The 22,272-nt window shown below is 44.2% G+C and overlaps 1 protein-coding gene across 1 annotated transcript in view; it reads left to right on the top strand.

The window, feature by feature from the left end:
- Positions 1-9,750: 9,750 nt before the first annotated feature.
- The window catches only part of LOC130036148 (putative serine protease 47), a 29,770-nt gene continuing 17,248 nt past the window's right edge, over positions 9,751-22,272 (top strand). Inside the window, exon 1 of the mRNA XM_056128133.1 lies at positions 9,751-10,047. Within this exon, the coding sequence (XP_055984108.1) occupies positions 9,751-10,047 (297 nt within the window). The remainder of the gene's footprint in view (positions 10,048-22,272) is intronic.

Here is a 22,272-nt window from a genome sequence, read left to right as displayed (position 1 = left end):
CTTTGTTGCTTCTGTGCAGGAGGCTGCCTGATCTCTTGTCCACACATTCATAGCTCATTCTCTCAGTGTGTGTCCCCATCTCTGACTCTCAGGAGGCATTTGCCTCTCACTGTCCCCTCAAGACCAGCCTGAACCCTGCACACAGTAGCCTCTGTGATATCAAGAGATGAGTTTTCAGACTTGTGATGTTAGTATTCAGCCATCCCACCTACTCTAAAACTTAGGGGTTAGAAAATGGGATCTTGAACCCAAGATCCTCTTCTAAGAGAGAAAGTGCTGTGTGCTGTGGGGTGCCAGTGTGGGAGAGTGAGAAGCACTTGTGAGAAAAGTGGAGGTGACATCGATGTCACTTGGAGTAGACATTGTAACTGCTATAGCACAGCATGTCGGTTGATGTTGCATGAATAGGACAGTGTCTCTACTATAGTCTACACTGATCTACCCACTGTGCAGATATGGCGATGATATTTTGGGTCTATCATAACAACAGAGAATTAAAATCAGGCAAAACTAAACCACAATGCCCAAAAGTAAAGAGAGAGTATGGGGGAAATTGTCTACCATGGCAGCAATGGGAGGGTTGGAAAGGGGAGACATTGGTGGAAAGAATAGTTGCTGGTGGAGGGATGGGTATCTGATCACTTTATGACTGAAATTCAAATATGAAAGCATGGTTTGTTTGCTTTGTTTTTTATAAGGTAGTGCATTACATTTCAATGTTTAAATATTACAATATTTCATTACATTTCAATATTTAAATATTACAATATTTCATTACATTTAATATTCAAACACCAATCCCACCACCATTACACCTTTTCACTACCATATTATAGGTGTTTCTATTCTGAATTCCAATCCCTGCCCCAAAGCAAAACCGAAATAATATATTTTGTATTGTTTGTTATGAAAAACCAATGAAAATACTACAAAAAAAAGTATCCTTAGAGGAAAGAGTGCAGAGATTGAAACATGAAAGCTTTGAAACTGTATCTCATGATAATTCAATAAAAAAGAAAAAAACAAGAAAATCAGACAAAATTTACCAGCCTTTGAGATTTAAAATGAAGGGACATACTTACGGCTGAAAATATAACCAAAGCAAATGTCCTGGTTTGAAATTGATAATCTGTGGGGAATGGGACCCACTTATAAGTGTGTGGGGACTGGAACAGTGACTGTTTTCCTTGCCCTGTCGGTGTGGCTCCACAGGAAGGTGACCTTTGAGGAAATATGGAATGATGTGAGGGTCTGTCTGTGTGGGTATCTGGGGCCATGCAGGAAATGTCAGTGGAAATGCACCAGGGCAGGCGCGAGTCTGTGTCAGGGAAGAGTAGACAGCAGTGTGGCTGGAGCAGTCACTGAGATGAGGTCCTGGTGCCCTCAGGCCCTCAGAGGCTGCTATGACTCTGGAAGATTTGCCTTTTATCTAAGAGGGGCAGCTACAAGCAGGTTTGAATGAAAGTTCAGGCTGGTGCGATTGTCTCTGGGTCATCAGTCTGGCTGCTGTGCAGATGGACAGGTGAGGGGACAGTGAGCTGCAGGGAACTGGGAAACTGGTGCAGATTCCAGGGAAGAGATGTTGGGGGCTTTGGGGTGTGAAGAGGTGAAATAATGGAGGTGACTGGATTCTGCAGGCATTTGAAGCGGACTTTACAGCATTTCCCAATGTATGGAATCTGGGTTTGATCCTGGCACCCTGTGTGGTCCCCCGAGCAATGCCAGGACTGATTCCTGAGTGAGAACCAGGAGTAAATTTTAAGCACCACCCCAAGACAGAAATATAGTAAGAATAATAACTGTCAAAATAGAACTGAAGATTTTGTCTATAGAACAGAACTTACTTGGAGGGGGAGGGGTCTTTGCGACATGGCAGAGAGAAGCGGGCTCTCTGGTGGTGGGTGTGGGGTGGGAGTGATATTATACATGAAAAGAATGAGTAACAATATTGTAAACCCATGTACCTAAATTAAAATGCCAAAAAAGGGGGTAGGCTAAAAATGTTTAAAATATTCTTTAAAAACATAAGGGGGTATGGTGCCGCCAGCTGGTCAATCTGTACCTGTGCGGCGAGTGCATCAGCAGCCTGATGGCACAGTCAGACTTTCAGATACCCCCAAATTGTTGCTGTACCTTTGGCCAGACCCCAAAACTTGGGGCAAAGTTTACCAAGAAAGTAAATGGCCAAAAGTTAGGTATGTGGAACACACCCACAAACCACCTCCGGCTCAGCTATATAATTGGAGGCATGGCCTCTCTGGTTCTCGAGCGAACTGCTTAACGGCCATGATCCCAGAGACTCAGAAACGAATCTTGGAACCCAAAAGTTTTTGGCAGAAATGCATCCTGTTCCTGGAGTAGGTTACTGGCGCTGGGCCACTCCAGGTGGAAATAGGTTTTGTGCCTTGGCCTGTTCCCTTTGGCGGCCCAGTGGCCACCATCCTCCAGAGGCCACTGGACAGTCAGGTTTGGGCCTGCAGTGACAAGACACGCCGGGCCTCACCAGATGGGGGTGGAATCAGCCCTTTCCTCCCCATCCCAGCGAGATGCCGAGTCGCCACCTACAAACAGCCTCTCTGGCTGCTGATCAAGCTAATTAATGGGCATGAACCCAGAGACTCAGAAACAAACCTCAAAACCCAGCGGCTTTTGGCAGAAATGCATCTGGACCACATACAAGGTGGCTGCCACCTCAGAGCTTCTTGGAAAGCCAGGTATGAGCTGGTGGTGACAGGGCAACTGCAGTCTCATGGGAAGGGGGGCAGTACCGGCTCATCCTTCACGCCCTACCAAGGTCACGAGTTGCCCCCCACAAGCAGCTCTTCGGTACAGCCATGGCTCCAGAGGCAAAAGAACTTAATCCAGAGCCCGGCAGCTTGCAGCAGAAAAGTCAATGGACTACGCATTAAACTACGGTGCCATGCCTCCCCGGGAGGGAAAGGGTGTTGCTTCCTTCCACCTCCCCCCGCCCCCCTCCCCGGCAGCAAGGTGGCCGCCACCTCAGAGCTTATGGGAAAGCCAGGTATGAGCCGGTGGTGATGGGGCAACTGCAGTCTCATGGGAAGGGGGACGGTACTGGCTCATCCTTCACGCCCTACCGAGGTCACAAGTTGCCCCCCACGAGCGGCTCTCCGGCACAGCCATAACACCAGACGCACAGAAACCAATGTCGTAATTATCTGGCTCTTTGCAGAAATCCAAAATCACAAGGCCGCGATTCTGCAATTCTGACCATAGTTCGATCAGCAATTCTAATTGTTGGGGGGGAAATTCTAAACAATAATGGTGCATCTTTTGTCGAAACAATGAATGTAATCAATGTAGAGAAGAGTTAAGTGGAAATAATCTGCCTTACAGGCATTGGGAGGGGTGGAAGGGGGGTATATTGGGTTTCTTGGTGGTGAAAAATGAGTACTGGTGAAGGGAGAGGTGTTTGATCAATGTATGACCGAGACTTAGACCTGAAAGCTTAGTAACTTTTCCCACAGTGATTCAATAAATAAATGGAAGAAGAAAAAAATAAAATTATGCAAAAAACCCATAATGTAAGGCCTTCTCCCCCACTCCAAAGAGACCCTGAGTTGCTGCCTACTAATGGCTCCTCCAGCTACTTACTGAACTCCTTAACGGTCATGATTCCAGAGGCACACAAAACAATCTCAAAACCCAGCGGCTTTTGGAAGAAATCCCTCCAGACTTAATCGTTGAAATAGCTGGCCTCCCATTGTTCATCGATTTGCTCAAGCGGGCCCAGTAACGTCTCCATGGTGAGACTTGTTGTTACTGTGTTTGGCATATCAAATCATCACGGGTAGCTTGCCAGGCTTTGCCGTGTGGGCGAGATACTCTTGGTAGCTTGCTGGGCTCTCCGAGAGGGGCAGAGGAATCAAACCCGGCTCGGCCGGGCTGGCTGCGTGCAAGGCAAACACCCTACCATGTGCTATCACACAGCAGTGATAGCAGCCACCCGACATCATTCACTCTCCATAATCAGCAATTGAAAACAAATTATTTAATGATGCCTTTTCAGCAGGTCTTAATTGTTGGGGAAAATTCCAAATAATAATGGTGGATCTCTTGTTGTAATATTGAATGTGATCAAAGTGGAGAGAGAGTAAAGTGGAAATCATCTGCCCAACAGGCAGGGGGAAGGATAGGATGAGGGCATACTGGGATTCTTGGTGGTGGAAAATGTGCACTGGTGAAGGGATGGATGTTTGATCATTGTACGACCGAGACTTAAACCCAAAAGCTTTGTAACTGTTCACACGGTGATTCAATAAAAATAAAGAAATAAAAGAATCTGAGATGAATTATAACCTACTTAAATAACAAATTTTAAATTTGTCTTCAAGTACAAGTATTTATATGCACTAGTTTTGGTTAAATTTGCATATACTTATCTGATCCCTGAAATGTATATGTAGATACTATTTTATGGAACTTATTGCAGACTAATAAAAAACAGTTTTAGGAGTGATAAAAAAAACATAATGTAAGGGCCAGAGAGATAGTTCAGGGGGTAGGGTAATTTTCTTGCACACACCCGACCCAGGTTTGATCCCTGGTATCCCATATGGTTCCCTGAGCACACCAAGGAGTTATGAGTTATGAGTGCAGAGCCAGAGTAACCCCTGAGCACTGCCAGATGTATCCCCAAAACAACAACAAATACCACCTCACAATACATGAAGAACAGCCGTGCAATCGCTGTTCTATATTAAGGGACAGGGACCAGGGAGTCTCCTAATTGTGCTCTGGGGCTCAGGGGCCCCTCCCAGAGATAACAGTTCAGTCTAGCAGATGGCTCAATTCTAGGTCCAACAACTCAGTATTTCTGGGGCCCTGAGGTGTCTCAGACCACCAGAATCAGCTTGGGGGCTCCCAAGGCGACAGCCTGGGGTCAAGGTGCACTTTTTATATGTTAGTCACTCTCTAGCACAAAACCCAGTAATGAGCACAGCTTGTTGGAATTTAAGAAGTTTATAGAAGGGGTTGGAGTGAGAGCACAGCGGGTAGGGCATTTGCCATGCACGCAACTGACCCGGTTCAATTACCAGCATTCCATATGGTCCCATGAGCATCGCCAGGAGTAATTCCTGAAGGCAGAGCCAGGAGTAACCCCTGTGCATCACCGGGTGTGATCCAAAAAGACAAAAAAAAAAAAGAAAGTTTTTAGAAGCTTTTGCTCAAGATCGGGCTGGAGCGATAGCACTGTGGTAGGGCGTTTGCCTTGTATACAGTCAGCCTGGCCAAGCAGGGTTCGATTCCTCTGCCCCTCTCAGAGAGCCTGGCAAGCTACCGAGAGTATCTCGCCCGCACAGCAAAGCCTGGCACGCTACCCGTGATGTATTCAATATGCCAAAAACAAACACTGTAACAAAAAGTCTCAAAAAAAAAATGGAGACATTACTGGGCCCGCTCGAGCAAAATCGATGAACAGGAGAACAGTGTTTATTTGTTTGTGTTTGCTCAAGAAGGATAGAAAAAGATAAGAAGGAAAACCCTTACAACATGTGTAACTTATATTCTATCCCCCTGTACCAGAGGGGAATAGAACTCTCACTTCAGTGGTTCATTTAAGTTCTTTTTGTTTTATTGCCTATTAAATGTTCCTGGTATCATATATGATGAAAAGGGGATATGCTTTGAGGAAATAAGAGATACATGAGTGGCAGAAATATAAATTTCCCAGTAAAAAGAGGAATAAGTGGTAATCTTTGCAAAGTTTTCTTCTTTCTTACTAAAGTAATATAAGGCATATTTCATATTTTAAAAATATTTTCACATCGTTCAATAAAAAATTTGTTCAATGTATTATAAAAAGATAATAATAGCATCTTTACTCTCAAGGATGGCTAATAAAGTAGTAAAGAGAGCTTCAGTTGGGCTAAATATAAAAATTGTATTCTAGTTCTGTGTATATTTTGATAATTACTTTAAAAACAGCAGATTTGTATAGGTAATTAAATACACACTGCAATCTCAAGAAGAGGACTTTCTAATGGTCTGTATCTTGAAGAAATTTATGTATTTCTTGTCTTTTTATAGCTCGAGCGGGCCCAGTAACGTCTCCATTGGAGACTTTGTTGTTACTGTGTCTGGCATATCGAATACTCTCGGTAGCTTGCCGGGCTCTCCGAGAGGGGCGGAGGAATCGAACTCGGGTCTGCCATGTTGGCCGCTTGTAAGGCGAACGCCCTACCCGCTGTGCTTTTTATAGCATGGTTGAGAAAAACAAGTGAGTAATGTGTGCTTTCAAATAATTTTGTTACAAAATACTTTAATAAAGGCTTTAAAAGAATGTTACTGTATGTGTGTACAATACATATGATTTTTGAAATATAGAAGATTAAGGATCTTGTCTTTATCTTTTAAGTGTAGAGACCATTTTTTCCTGACCACACATATATTATCACTACAATGCTTTTGAATCTTTTGAATTGAACTGATGTCTCTTTAAGTAACAGAATGCAAGTTTGACATTGTTATTTTATTATCTTCAAATAAGCAACCTGAAGGTGTGTTATACTCTTTAGTCTCAACACTAATTTGTTCAAGTTGTACACTTGAATGGGCAATTTAAGTTGTACACTTGAATAGGCAATACTTGGGAAACATGAAATTAGCTAGAATAAGGTATATTCCTTAATTTCTGCCTTAATTTTACCTTCAAAGCATTATTAAATATTTCCATTTCATTTGGAAAGATACTTGTGCCTTTTACATGTTTTGCTGCTTGGTTGATCTTAGGTCTTCTGTACAGATAGTTTTGGTTGATATTAAAAAGCATAGGTATGAAACATAAAAGATAACTTGACAAAAATAAAAATAACAAGTGCAGTGCAGGTGGATCTTAAGCACTCTGACGATGGAGGAAGTACAGTCATTTTTAGACTGAAACCATAAGAATTAGCATTATTGTAACAATGTTGCCTTAACTACAGACAAAAAAAGACAACAAAAAAATGTTTGGTCAACTTTATGGGCACACTGAGCAGGATGTTGCCCGAAATAGGTTGAACCTAATGCCAGGGCCTCTCACGGCAGATTCCTGTCCCTTTTTCCTCTTCAGTGTGAACTCTCAGTCCAAAGTGCTGGATCCTCAGTTTCTTCCAGAAGCCAGAGCACTTCAACCACTAGGGAAACCTGCGAGTGCTTTAAGCTCCAGGAGAAAGCGCCCAGGAGAGTCCCTGGAGAGATGGGACATCTAGAGAGAATAAGCTCCCACCTGACATTAGGAAGAGCAACGTTTCCTTCCTGCTCTCAGTAAATGTGATGAAAGTTTCTTCAGCTACTTCTCTTCCCACTTCGGGGAGCTTCTTCACGCTCAGACAGGAACAAGTACCGTTCTACTGTCACTCCTGGCAGTTTGCTTCACTGTTCGGTCCTGAAAAATTAATACAAAATAAAGAAAGTAAAGAGACAGAAAGTCATGGCTGTCAGAAAATATTGGAATTTGAGCTAACAAAGATTTTACAAATCATTCTAATTATACAGATGAAGGAAAGTCAATTGTGAAGGTTATTAAGGCAAGTAGGTGATAAAACACGGATGTAAACCTAGGACTTCTGACCCAACCACGATTTTCAGGAGTATAAACAGAGGCTGGAGATGTGGGAAAGCAGCTGGAGTGTTGTCTCTCCCTGACACTTTCCATCATAGACGCATAGAGATCAAATGGAGATTCGGCCACTGGAGTGACAGTTCTCATACAGGTGGCTCCGTCCTACAGTGCGTGTAAGTTGATTGTCACAAAGTTTAAGCTACAAATTGGCAACAACTCTAATAATCTTTCCTCAAAACCTCTTAGCTAGAAATAAAATTAGAACAGCATATGGAACCGGGAGCTCCAGGACCATAGATGATATTTTTTATCCAAGCCTACTAAGGTATGAAAAAGGTAGGAAAAAATTCATTTACTGAGTTCAAACAACACTAGTAAACTCCTTAGGGTCTGCATTCTGTTCGATGTCCCATGGAACAACTTTCCCCCAGGAAGAATAGCCAGAAGTCATTGACAATGTCAACTAGGAACAGGAATTTGCATGGGGTGATCAGTTCTCTGCCTCTGCCGGGTGTGAGCAGCACAATACTTTGGAGGGTCCCTGTTCAGCAGTGGGAGCTGGTTGGGTGAACCAAATGTCTTAATACAACTCAGAGTTGGAGGGGGCTCCCTCACTCAGCATCACTCAGTCTCCCCTGGTGTGCACATCTCCTTGGGGTCGCAGACAATGGCTGAGCATCTCTCCCCTCCAAATCTCAGTCTCCAAGCTCTATCTCAGGGGCAGAGATCTGAACCCCCTCTCACAACAACTCTGCCTCCATCTGAAATTTTCTAACACTGGAGGAGAGGCTCCTGAATGCTTCACCAATAAGTCTTTGTTCATTTCCTACCTCCTGTCAATATGGTTCTAATAACAAACAAGATATATATGATTGGTCATTTATGTTCATACAGTGTTATAGGTATTTTTAATATTAGCATGAAATAGACGGTATAACATCATTTGGAGGGCAAAGCAGCAGGGAGGGTGTTTGCTCTGCATGGAACTGATCCGAGTTCAATCCCCAGCACCCCACATGGCCCCCCAAGCCCACCAGGAGTGATCCCTGAGTACAGGGCCAGGAAAAAGGCTGAGCACCATTGGGTGCGGCCCCCCAAAACTACAAAACCAAGAAAGAAAGAAGAAAGAACGAAAGAAAGAAAGAAAGAAAGAAAGAAAGAAAGAAAGAAGGGAAAGAAGGAATAAGGAAAGGAAGGAAGGAAGGAAGGAAGGAAGGGAGGGAGGGAGGGAGGGAGGGAGGGAGGAAGGAAGGAAGGAAGGAAGGAAGGAAGGAAGGAAGGAAGGAAGGAAGGAAGAAGAAAATCAATATCATCTGAAATTAGAGAAAATAAGCTGCAAACTGAAACTGAGATCCTAGACTGGGCTTGCTGTTCCCGCAGAGATGATAGAACTCTAGCTAAGAGGAACCAGTTTACCACCTCTGATGATTCTCCTTAAAATTTTTTTTCTATTCATTAAAGAACAATGATTTATAAAGTTACTGTAGTTAATATTTTATCACCAATCTCTTCACCAATGTCAGCTTCAGTTCTCCTTCTTTGGAAACAAGGCATTTCTTTCCTTCGGAACAAAAACCACTGAAGATATATTTACTTATAATCTTAAATTTTACACTGAGATTCAAAAATAGGCCCATAGTCATCTGGCTAAAGGAGAAACATCAGAGATGGTGAATATTAGTACAGCTGATAGGGTGTTTACCTGACATGCAGCTGGCCAAGGTTCAACCCTCAGCACCGCATATGGTCCCCCGAGTCCTACTAGGAGTAAACCCTGAGCATGGCCAGGTGTGGCACCAAAATAAACAAACAAAATAGAATGTTTCACACAAAGCTGCAGAGCAGCCCATAGTGTTCTTTCTAAAGAAGCAGTGAGGGAAAGAGGAAAAGAAAACTTTTGACTCTCTGGGGAGTAGTTTGGGGAATGGCAAGAAAATGCAAAACCCAAAAATAATATAAGGACATGGTGGATGGTATTAGGCACTTTGGGGGTGGTGAGATGCAGTAACTGTACATTAACACTAGATGTATCACCTTAACTACAGCAATAAATGTTTGTATGTATAAAGTAAAACATGTGTCTTCAATGGGAGAACCTGAGGAATGTGTCTAATTAGGTGGTGAGGGTGACAATTGTTAGTAATGACCAAGTGACCCCTTCACTCCCTGATGTGCTGTTGAGAATGACACGCCTAGCCTCGGCCACCACAACCAAACAGAGGGGCTTTCGGCTTTATGGCCACACGGGGGCGCCGCTGCTCTGCTCGCTCCTACTTGCATGGGCGGGGCTGTGGTCTGACTCAGGCTGTGACGCTAGCCTGGAGGAGGACACTCGGGACAAGGTGCCTTCAGAGCAGTCCTGGTGTCAGGCTCGGGAGCCGGGCGGAGAATTGCGGAAGGGAAACCTCTGGGACCTTGTGCTGTGTCTAGGTTCCATCATGGCCCCAGAACCTCGTGATGCCAAACCGAGAAACTACAAGGTAACTCCCTTCCACTCCCTGTTCTTTTTCTTCTTTTTTTTCTTGTCTTGTCTTGTCTTGTCTTTTTTGCTTTTTTGGGTCTCACCCAGCGATGCACAGGGATTACTCCTGGCTTTGCACTCAAGTTTTACTCCTGGCGGTGCTCGGGGCACAATATGGGATGCTGGCAATTGAACCCGGGTCGACCGCGTGCAAGGCAAATGCCCTACCCACTGTGCTATCACTCCAGCCAGCCCCCCTGTTCCTTTTCTTTTTTTTAATTTAATTTTTATTCATTCATTTATTTATTTTTTAAATTTTATTGAATCATCGTGAGATACAGTTACAAGCTTTCATATTTGAGTTACAATCATACAATGTTCAAACACCCATCCCTCCACCAGTGCACATTTCCGACCACCAGTCTCCCCAGTATACTCCCCCTTTCCCACCCTCCCCCTGCCTCCCTGGCAGACAATTTATTCCATACTCTCTCTCTACATTTAGGCATTATGATTTGCAATACAGATACAAGCCCAGTATTTCTTAATATAAATAACATTTTTTATGGAATTGGCTATATTTTTCAAAACTAAAAATGAGAGAGAGAAGTGATTTTGTTTTACAAACACTTTTATTTTTTATTTTATTTTATTTGCTGTTTGGGTCACACCTGGTGGTGCACACGGGTTACTCCTGGCTCTGCACTCAGGAGTTACTCCTGGCGGTGCTCAGGGAACCATATGGGATGCTGGGAATTGAACCCGGGTCGGCCGCGTGCAAGGCAAACGCCCTACCCTCTGTGCTATCTCTCCAGCCCCTACAAATATTTTTAGACTTTAAATTTTTGTGCTTGAGTTTCAGTTATACAATGATTGCGTACCCATCCCTCCACTAGTACCCACTCTCCACCTCCACTAATCCCAGAATCCCTCCCACCCACCCCCATCTCACCCTGCCTCTGTGGCAGGGCACTCTCCTTTTTTCTCTCTCTCCTTTTGGGTGCTGTGGTTTGCAAAAGAGGAACTGAGTGGCAATCATGCCCAATCGGTGGCACTGTGGTATGTGTGTGAGCCTTGTGTCTGACAGACGTGTCCGGAATAGACATGGGCCGCAGCCCTCGGGGACACCCCGGAGGTGGATGAGGGCCAGGGACGCCTGGAAGCCTCTTTTGTGGTAGCCTCGGAGAGGCTACATCGGGTGTGTCAAAGGAATCATCCTCCGCTCTATTACTTCTCTATTCTTCTTTCCTTGCGCTTGCGTCATTCTTTTTTGTAGGTTGGATCACGCTCGTCTTTTTTCTCTACCGAGACACCGTCTTTGGAACCATGGGACAATCTCCGTCGAATCCTCTCTCACTCACTCTCTCCCACTGGTCAGAGGTCCGCTCTCATGTTCAGAATCTTTTCTGATTGTTAAAAAGCCTAAATGGCAGACCTTTTGCTCAGCAGGATGGCCGACCTTCCAGGTTGGTTGGGCCCCCGAGGGATTGTTCCACTTGCCGCTTATCTTCCAGGTCAAGGGAGTCATCTACCAGCCTGCTCCCCGGGGGCACCCGGACCAGGAGCCTTAGGCAGGAGTCCCGGGCGGGAGAAGGGGCCCCCACTGACTCTGCTCCTCCTCTGCCCCTGAACCCCGAACTCTCTAATGCCACTCCCGGGCCAGCATTGCCCTTTCCCTACTTCCGATCTCTTCAGTTGGAAGAACTAAACCTTCCGGAGGTGAAATATCATGTGCACGCCCTTTGGGCATATTCGGGAGTCCCAGGGTGACTGGTGAGTGTGGTGCGCACCCGTGTGAAAGAGTGGACCGGTCCAAGCGAGTGCCGAAGTGTGATCTGTGCGTGTATCCATAGTGTGTGTATTTATTATCTTTCTCCTAATTCTGTTTATTAAGATTGTTTAATACGGGTCAGAATTGATCACTTCTCTGAGATCCACAGGAAAGCTCAGGATCTGGGCTTGATGATCAAGAAAGGTAAATTTGACACTTATTGTTCATCAGAATGGGCTTCCTTCAGGGTGGATTGGCCCCCATGAGGTTCCTTCTCTCCAAACCTTGTGGCTCAGATAAAGGAGGTAATCTGTGGAAGACCTGCTGTGAAGGTATGCTCCCTTGGAAATCTCTAGGGGGACTGGGGGAGGAATGTGATAACCTCTGTGTGAATGCGTGTGTGTATGAGCACCCTGATAGGTCCTCCCATCGGGCTTCAGAATGCTGAACCACTAAGGCTAAGTTCTCCCCTGGCCAGGCAAGCATCTGAATGGTTTCTGCAAAGAGGCACCCCTCCTTTGTCTGTTTTGCATCACCATCCACTATGGGAGGGACGGGAGGAAAGCCCACTAGTGAGAAGATTGGGAAACTAAGGAAGAGCAATTTCCAGGAAGAGAGGTCAATTGAAATGTTAATGAAGGCAGTTCAATTGTAAGGCAGAAAAAAAAAGGGTAAAGGGACAGAAGCAGCAAGCCAGCAAAAAGTGGGAAAAGTAGAAAGCTAAGAAAGGCAGAACTGTTTTTTTAAGGAGCAGAGTTTTTAAGACCACAGCACGAAGTTCGTCGGGCACACAGCTGTGGGTCTGTCCAATGCCAGGCCCGCCCAGGTGGACATGAGCCTCTGAATAAAGGCCAAAGTGATAGACCTGGGGAGAAGTTTTGCCAAGGATTCCTCCTTTTTCATAGATTATTGCTTGCAATTAGGAAAACATCTGAGGAGCTTCCAACTAGGTAGTTTTAGATAAGAAGATCTTGTTGACCTCTGTAAAACACCATGTGGCCTGAGTATAGTGGGGAAAGATAGCCAGTGAATGGCAGTTTGCATTACCAGATCATTTTGCAGTCAGATCTTTGCAGGTAACAAAAGAAATAGGAGAGTATCAAAGCAGAGGAGGCAGGAAAATGCAAGATCTTATGATTAACTGTTTGACATCAGAAACAAAGAAGCCTATCCCCATGTCTGATAAGATACTAGCTCCCTGCCTCAGAATTAGTCTTGGCCAAAATATGGTAACATCTTTGTCATAGTTTATTTTGCCGGCTTATATTAACAAAAGCGCTTTCTTGACCCATTTTTTACAAGCAGGATACTGGCTGGTCAGGCTGGGAAATAGGGAGCAGAGTTCCCAATCAGCCGATAAGGTTTCTTCGCCCTTCCTTTCTCAGTCCATCAGTTTCTCCCTGCCATTTTTTTGAAGAGTCAGATTGAAGGATCAACTACAGATGTGTGCACATGTACGTGTGGTGTTTTAGTCAGTTCATTGTCTTGTTTGTCTGTCTGTCTGTCTGTGTCTGTCTATCTGTCTGTCTATGTGGAACACTCGAGTGTTGGAACCAGGCTGAAATCAGAAGTAGAAATTTTAAAGAAGTTAGTGACATGCTGTTAGGGCGCGGATCGTGATCTCCCTTTAACGACAAAGAGACTCCAGAGACTGCAAACAGCAAGCAAGGTTTATTGTAATGAAGGAATCCATATTGGGGCATCAAATTTTTGTGTACTTTAGCTAACTTGCAACATTGCTTTCTGTAAAACTGCTTGGCTGCTTTGCACCTGGGGGAGAGGGGACTTGCAAAGTGAACAGGGCATAACTTCTTTCTACAAGGTAAAGGTAAGGTAAAGGCCCTCCCGTTGATCGTCGATTTGCTCGAGCGGGCCCAGTAACGTCTCCATTGGAGACTTTGTTGTTACTGTGTCTGGCATATCGAATACTCTCGGTAGCTTGCCGGGCTCTCCAAGAGGGGTGGAGGAATCGAACTCGGGTCGGCCATGTTGGCCGCTTGCAAGGCAAACGCCCTACCCGCTGTGCTATCGCTCCAGCCCTCTTTCAGGTGTATTTACTGTCCCTGAAATGTATTGTCTCAGTAAAGCACCCTGCAGATTTGGGTAAAGGCTAACTCAGGATGCTGGTGGTTGGGGGAAATTGCCCTTTCCTGGAATGTATTGTCTCACTAAAGCACCCTGCAGACTTGGGTAACACAAAAGGAGGATGGTCAAGGGAGATTACCTAAGGCTTAATGATTCCAGCTATAACCTTGCTTGTGCTGACAATGGATGTACGTAAATGCTGATCTTTGAATCTATAGGCTAAGGAGTGAGGTACTTTTAAATGGATTGGTTAAGAAAGTATATGTTGTTACAAATCTATTGGCTATGAAATGCGCGGGCTTTGCTGTAACGGCCAGTGAAGGCCTATATAAGATCCCCTTTGAAGAAGTTCGGGGCTCTCAGCCACTGCCCATTTTTGGGGTATGCTGCAGAGCCCCAGCATGCTGGTCTAAATAAACCCCGTTTTTACTCCTGCAGGAATTGTGTCTATCTGGTCTCTCCGCGCCTCCCAGGGCCAGGGAACTCCCGATCCCAACATTTGGAGGTCCCACCGAGATCACCGAGGACCCTGCCCCAGGGACGCAGGATTGAGCCGCGGGGTAAGTTAAGGCGCCTCTTTCTCTCTCTTTGTTTCTCCGGTACCGTTTTACTGTAGTTACCGATCGGTGACACAAGCACAGTGGTGTGCAAGCACAGTGACAGTGGTGTGCAGCACACTGTTGTGTGTGCGAGCCTTGTGTCTGACAGACGTGTCGGGAATAGACACGGGCCGCAGCCCTGGGGGACGCCCCGGAGGTGGATGAGGGCCAGGGACGCCTGGAGGCCTCTTTTGTGGTAGCCTCGGAGAGGCTACATCTGGTGTGTCAGGAATCATCGGCCGCTCTATTACTTCTCTATTCTTCTTTCCTCTCCAAAAGGCCTTGCGCTTGCGTCATTCTTTTTTTGTAGGTTGGATCACGCTCGTCCTTTTTCTCTACCGAGACACCGTCTTTGGAACCATGGGACAATCTCCGTCCACTCCTCTCACTCACTCTCTCCCACTGGTCAGAGGTCTGCTCTCGTGCTCAGAATCCTTTTCTGATTGTTAAAAAGCCTAAATGGCAGACCTTTTGCTCTGCAGGATGGCCCACGTTCCAGATTGGTTGGCCCCCCGAGGGATCGTTCCACTCGCCGCTTATCTTCCAGGTCAAGGGAGTCATCTACCAGCCTGCTCCCCGGGGGTACCCGGACCAGGAGCCTTAGGCAGGAGTGCCAGGCCGGGGGGAGAAGGGGCCCCCACTTACTCTGCTCCTCCTCTGCCCCTGAACCCCGAACTCTCTATTGCCACTCCCGGGCCAGCACTGGCCTTTCCCTACTTCTGATCTCTTCACTTGGAAGAACTAAACCCTCTGGAGGTGAAAAATCATGTGCATGCCCTTTGGGCATATTAGGGAGTCCCAGGGTGACTGGTGAGTGTGGTGCACACCCGTGTGAAAGAGTGGACCGGTCCGAGCGAGTGCCTAAGTGTCATCTGTGCGTGTATCCATAGTGTGTGTATTTATTATCTTTCTCCTAATTCTGTTTATTAAGATTGTTTAATACGGGTCAGAATTGATCACTTCTCTGAGATCCACAGGAAAGCTCAGGATCTGGGCTTGATGATCAAGAAAGGTAAATTTGACACTTATTGTTCATCAGAATGACCTTCCTTTGGTGTGGATTGGCCCCCACGAGGTTCCTTCTCTCCAAACCTTGTGGCTCAGATAAAGGAGGTAATCTGTGGAAGATCTGCTGTGAAGTTCTCCTCCAGGCAAGCATCTGAATAGTCTCTGCAAAGAGGCACCCCTCCTTTGTCTGTCTTGGGTCACCATCCACTATTGGGGGGATGGGAGGAAAGCCCACTAGTGAGAAGATTCTGGGAAACTAAGGCAGATCAATTTACAGGCAGAAAATCCTTTTCCCCACCCAGTCTCAGCTAGAGGTCAATTCAAATGCTAATGAAGGCAGTCCAGATGTAAGGCAGAAAGAAAAAAAAAGGGGTAAAAGGCAGGTAAGAAGCCTAAGAAAAGCAGCAAGCCAGCAAAAGCAGGGAAGATGTAGCAAGCTGAGAGAAGGCAGAACTGTTTTTTTTAAGGAGCAGAGTTTTTAAGACCACAGCACTAAGTTTGGCTCAGGCACACAGCTGTGGGTCTGCCCAAAGCCAGGCCCACCCAGGTGGAGATGAGCCTCTGAATAAAGGTCAATTTAAGGGAGGTTAGAGTCCCCTTAGGAGAGGCAAAAGTGATAGACCTGGAGAAAAGTTTTGCCAAGGAACCATCCCTTTTCATAGATCCTTGCTTGCAATTAGGAAATCATCTGAGGAGCTTCTAACTAGGTAGTTTTAGATAAGGAGATCTTATTGACCTCTGTAACACCATGTGGCCTGAGTATATTGGGGAAAGATAGCCAGTGAATGGCAGTTTGCATTACCAGATCATTTTGCAGTCAGATCTTTGCAGGTAACAAAAGAAATAGGAGAGTATCAAAGCAGAGGAGGCAGGAAAATTCGAGATCTTATGATTAACTATTTGACATCAGAAACAAAGAAGCCTATCCCCATGTCTGATAGGAAGGTACTAGTTCCCTGCCTCAGAATTAGCCTTGGCGAAAATATGGTAACATCTTTGTCATAGTTTATTTTGCCGGCTTATATCAACAAAAGCGCTTTCTTGACCCATTTTTAACAAGTGGGAGACTGACTAGTTAGGCTGGGAAATGAGGAGCAGAGTTCCCAATCAGCCGCCCTGGGAGCTGTCCCTTCCTTTCTCAGTCCATCAGTTTCTCCCTGCATTTTTTTGAAGGGTCAGATTGATCGATCAACTACAGATATGTGCACATGTACGTGTGGTGTTTTCGTCAGTTCACTGTCTGTCTGTCTGTGTCCGTCTGTCTGTGTCTGACTGTCTGTCTGTCTGTGTGTCTGTGTGGAACACTTGAGTGTTGGAACCAGGCTGAAATCAGAAGTAGAAATTTTAGAGAAGTTAGTGACATGCAACCCAGTGATTTAAGAAATGCAGTTGTTTTAGGAACCTGTTAGACAAGGGTTAATCCTTATCAGAAGGTTGAGCCTACAGAGAAAGCAGAATTCTCAATCTAACTTTCTTGTTAGAAGAACATTGATTATATTATTAACAGTTGAAATCCTTTTTGAACTTAAGAATCTTGTACTGTCTAGAAGAGCTATGGAACTAGAGCCTGAAACTAAAGTGAAATAAGAGTTCAGAGAAAGCAAGAACTTGTCTTACAAGCCTCAGCTAACTTTTATGAAAAATTTGTAAGAGGCAGTTTCCCTTTTTCTCACAGAACCTAGCAGGTCTTAGATACGGAGATCTCAGGTGCTAGCCAGGCCTGATCTTTGGGTTGCAGATTCCCAGCTCTAGGCAGGCTAGTCTTTGGTACGAGAGTGGAGAGAGGATTGGAATAAACTGCAACTAAGATCAAGCATCCTGGCCATAAGGTTTCCTTCCTTTTCCTGCCCATCTCCATCTACCTCCCTGGAGTGGGGGAAACTACAGAACGCTGGCGGTGGGAAAGATAGATTGTTGCCATCCTTTTTGTGCTCACACAACAATTCAAATATTTTCTTATGCTGATATCAAAGTTTGGTTAAAAAAAAATCCAAAGGGCTTTTTCTGTGTCTGAAAGCATGTTTGTATTTCTGTGGAATTGTTAAAAAGTATCTGGTGTAGAAAGCTCATGATTTTAAATAATTAAGGTACAAGAACTATTGAAATTAAGCCAAAGAAGGTTTTATCATGTTTTATAAAAATTGATTGTTTATAGGTCTTATGCTGTTATGTTAATGTACATATTTATATCTGCATTGGATTAGAATATTTGACCTAGAAAGAGTTAAAATAACTATGACACATTAAAACTGGTTTAAAAGTAATGGTTTAGTTTAATCATGAGTTTCTAGAGTTATAAAATTGGTTACAAAGTTTGTCCTACCAGTGCTCTATCTGATCTCTGAGACTCTTGGTAACTAAAATTTCTAGGGCTACTTAGTAATAAGTTGTATTGAATTAGTCTCAGATGTCAGCCTGACAATTTGAAGCCATAGCATTGCTTGTCTAGTGCTTGAAAGTGCATGCTATTATTTTGATAATTTTATTTTATGCCAAGGTTTGTCTCCAGGTATCAACCTAGCCCTGACCTGAGATGCTTTCTGTTTCATGGTAATATATGAGTGTTTTAATCTTTTTGTATTTGTGTTTTCCTCTAAATCAGAATTTTAAGATGTCTCCTGGTTAGTTTCTAATGTAAAGTGATCTTTTGCCCAGTGGATATACCTTGTAAAAGCTTTAATTGTGAGCATTTTTAAGCATTTTGAATATCTATGGAACTGATCTAATGCTTTTGAAATAGTACTGCAGAGTACAGTTTTGTCATGTTAAGTGAGATGGTTGGTAACTTGTGTCTAAATTTGGGAGATCACATTGTACATTGTACTACTATAGATGTATGCCATAAGTCAGAAAGATAATGGATGGAGATATCGTCAGTGGGAAGAAAGGAAAGGAATTCTGTTAAAGTGAAATTGATTTTTAAATGAATGAAAGTTACAGAATGTATGTAAAGGAATGTGTAGAAGGTTTGAGGTTGTTCTAAAGAAAAGGAACTGGTCAAACTGTTATAAGAAACGCTTTAAATCACATGCAGAATTCTTCTAGCACCTTTGTGGTAAGATCTATGGTAAAGATGATTGATGGATTATCTGGACTCCTGTTACAGTGCTCTTAAGATCATTGAATTTTTCAAAAGTTGCAGAAATCAAGGGTTTTGACATGGGATTAAAAACATGTTAAACGGTATGCTTTATCTCTACAGATTTTAGCTTCTCTGACTAGGACCCACAGCAAACAGGTGTATTACATCTCTGTGAGTAAAGTGAAATACTTGCTTTTCTCTTCTTTTGTACCTTCAGTATGTTTTTTGATGTTTCATGGCACTATGTTGGTTTGCATAAATCCAGATAAGTCTTTCCTCTCTGTAATAGGGTCTACCCCTCATGCAGACAGGAAAAACCAGCCATGGGACCCCAAAGCCCTCTTCCAGGGAAACAGTCAGGGGATCTGTCTAAATGACAGGAGCAGGGATTTAACAGGTACTGTTTCAAGAACCCTACAAACCTCAGAGCGACCCTAGAGGCAGGCTGGCTCGAGAAAAGACTGGAAACCATCACTGCTATGGAGAATGAGGAATCTAGGACTCTGCAATGACTAACTCAGTCTGGGCCTACTCTCAGCGTCAAGGAAAAACCTGGAAACCAGGATTTCTCCCAGCCCTGAAGAAGGGATGGGATGGATTCCTTTCTGCCAGGACATCTCTGTGGAAAACGAGGACCAAAGCCACAACCCAAGGGCTCGAGACATCGCGGGACATCTTCTGGCCAGGCCTGGGTAGCTCTGACGTGCCAGATAAGATTAATGAAGATTAATGCCACTATTGTTGTGTCTCCTGTCTTTAGCTGATCCCCAGGACTTCTCAGTAAATAATTGGGTATCCCAAATGGAGAGTTCTCTAATCTTACTGTGTTTATGCAAAAGAACAAGCCAGGTTTGTTAAACTATCTTGCAACGTTTTAAAATGAAGGTGGAGAGAAAACCATGTTTCTGTAACTTGCTTTTTGTAAGAATCAGATTCTAATTCTACAGAGGTGATTGAATAAATGTATTCTAATCTTGATCTAAAAGGTACCCCCTTTGGGGAAATTTAGATAAAACTTAGTTTACTGTCTGTAGGTAAAACAGCCTAATCTGTAAAGGGAACTCAATATTATACATGCTGTCACTAGTCTGATACGAGCATTGAAAGCCAGAGCTTTACTAGGGTGAAGCTCATCTCAAAGTGCAGAATTGCTTTCCCCCGGTCTGAATTGGCCAAAGTGTCGAGAAAGGCATCTAAACTGGTCAAATTAGAGTAGATTAATATCTAGTTCTAAAATACTGTGAATTTTCTTTCTATACTTTATTGCATCTCATTTTCTGTGAACAGTCATTTGGAGAGAACAAGAATATTATCAGCTCTTAATTTCTGTTGCATCATGGGATTAACAACTCCTGAACCAATGCAATGGAATATTATTAAAGGGTTATGTTTTAACACTAGTGAGAACCATCTTCCATGGGGAGGAACTGAACAGCAAGTAAGATAGAAGTAATTCAGAACTGTGCTTTCTGTGCCATTAATGAACCTAGTGGAAATCCTGAGCCTCCTCTCCTAACACCTGTTCAGCATCAAGGAACTTAGAGGTGAATCGGCAGCTTGACCTTATACAAATGATCAAATGTTCATATGTTCAATGTTGGTTCTCATTGATAGCTTCAGTATATGGGCAGAAGCTTTTCCAGTCTGTACTGAGAAAGCCAGAGAATGGCTTGGTGTTTCTGTGGCCATTAGAAAAATCTGAACACAGGAAGTTATATTATCAACCAAACCTGTTTGTAGAGTTAATCCTTTTCATTGTTTTAATGATAGAGATGGGTATGGCATTATGTTGCTTTGGTTTCTGTTGCTTTAACTCTTTTTAAGACCTCATCGAGAAATCTCTCACATCCCTGTTCGAGATAGTCTCCCAAAACCTGAGAGGACTCGACCTCCGACCTGTTGTTCCTCAAGAACAGAGGGCTTTGCTCTGATCTGGTGGAGGGATGCTGTTTCTACGCAGACCACACTGAGGTTGTCAGAGACTCTATAGCCAAGCTATGGGAAGGCCTTGAACGACGTCGGAGAAGCCTGGGAGAATTGGTTTGAGTCTTGAAGATCCTCCTAATTCGGGGCAACAATACCGGACGCTACCCACTGAGGGAAGCTACTCTTAACCACGGGTCCTTGAATTAGGCCCCGACCCCCCCACGATCTCTAGGATTAGAGATGCTCGTGAAAAGAAGTGGGGAATGAAGGAATCCATATTGGGGCATCAAATTTTTGTGTACTTTAGCTAACTTGCAACATTGCTTTCTGTAAAACTGCTTGGCTGCTTTGCACCTGGGGGAGAGGGGACTTGCAAAGTGAACAGGGCATAACTTCTTTCTACAAGATTCAGGTGTATTTACTGTCCCTGAAATGTATTGTCTCAGTAAAGCACCCTGCAGATTTGGGTAAAGGCTAACTCAGGATGCTGGTGGTTGGGGGAAATTGCCCTTTCCTGGAATGTATTGTCTCACTAAAGCACCCTGCAGACTTGGGTAACACAAAAGGAGGATGGTCAAGGGAGATTACCTAAGGCTTAATGATTCCAGCTATAACCTTGCTTGTGCTGACAATGGATGTACGTAAATGCTGATCTTTGAATCTATAGGCTAAGGAGTGAGGTACTTTTAAATGGATTGGTTAAGAAAGTATATGTTGTTACAAATCTATTGGCTATGAAATGCGCGGGCTTTGCTGTAACGGCCAGTGAAGGCCTATATAAGATCCCCTTTGAAGAAGTTCGGGGCTCTCAGCCACTGCCCATTTTTGGGGTATGCTGCAGAGCCCCAGCATGCTGGTCTAAATAAACCCCGTTTTTACTCCTGCAGGAATTGTGTCTATCTGGTCTCTCCGCGCCTCCCAGGGCCAGGGAACTCCCGATCCCAACAGTAAGACTGGCTAGCCAGGGTCAAGCCGCCTACACGGACACGCAGGTCAGTTAGGTGAGGCAAGACCCCGAACCTCTTCAAAGGGGGTCTTATATAGGCCTTCACTGGCCGTTACAGCAAAGCCCGCGCATTTCATAGCCAATAGATTTGTAACAACATATGCTTTCTTAACCAATCCATGTAGAAGTACATCACTCCTTAGCCTATAGATTCAAAGATCAGCATTTACGTACATAGGCATTGTGACTAGTGGGCATCAGGTAACTTGGACATTTGGTTATCACCTTGCTTCCTCTGATTCTCAGCCCTGCATTCCGGAGGTGGATAAGGGAATAGTTCTTAAGGGAGGTAACAGATAAGGAGGGCAGGAAAGGGAGAGTTAAAATTTATAGAGTTTTAACTCTGGAATCTCCCTTAGGGTCCCTAGGGACCTAACAATGCAACCCAGTGATTTAAGAAATTCAGTTGTTTTTGGAACCTGTTAGACAAGGGTTAATCCTTATCAGAAGGTTGAGCCTACAGAGAAAGCAGAATTCTCAATCTAAATTTCTTGTTAGAAGAACATTGATGATTATATTATTAACAGTTGAAATCCTTTTTGAACTTAACAATCTGTGCTATCTAGAAGAGCTATGGAACTAGAGCCTGAAACTAAACTGAAATAAAGTTCAGAGAAAGCAAGAACTTATCTTACAAGCCTCAGCTAACTTTTATGAAAAATTTGTAAGAGGCAGTTCCCTTTCCTCACAGAAACCTAGCTGGTTTTAGATATGCAGATCTCAGGTGCTAGCCAGGCCTGATCTTTGGGATGTAGATTTGCAGCTCT

The sequence above is a fragment of the Sorex fumeus genome, unplaced genomic scaffold, assembly GCF_029834395.1.
Source record: "Sorex fumeus unplaced genomic scaffold, SorFum_2.1 ptg000063l, whole genome shotgun sequence".
Lineage (NCBI taxonomy): Eukaryota > Metazoa > Chordata > Mammalia > Eulipotyphla > Soricidae > Sorex > Sorex fumeus.
This window is presented reverse-complemented; position numbering and strand designations above follow the sequence as displayed.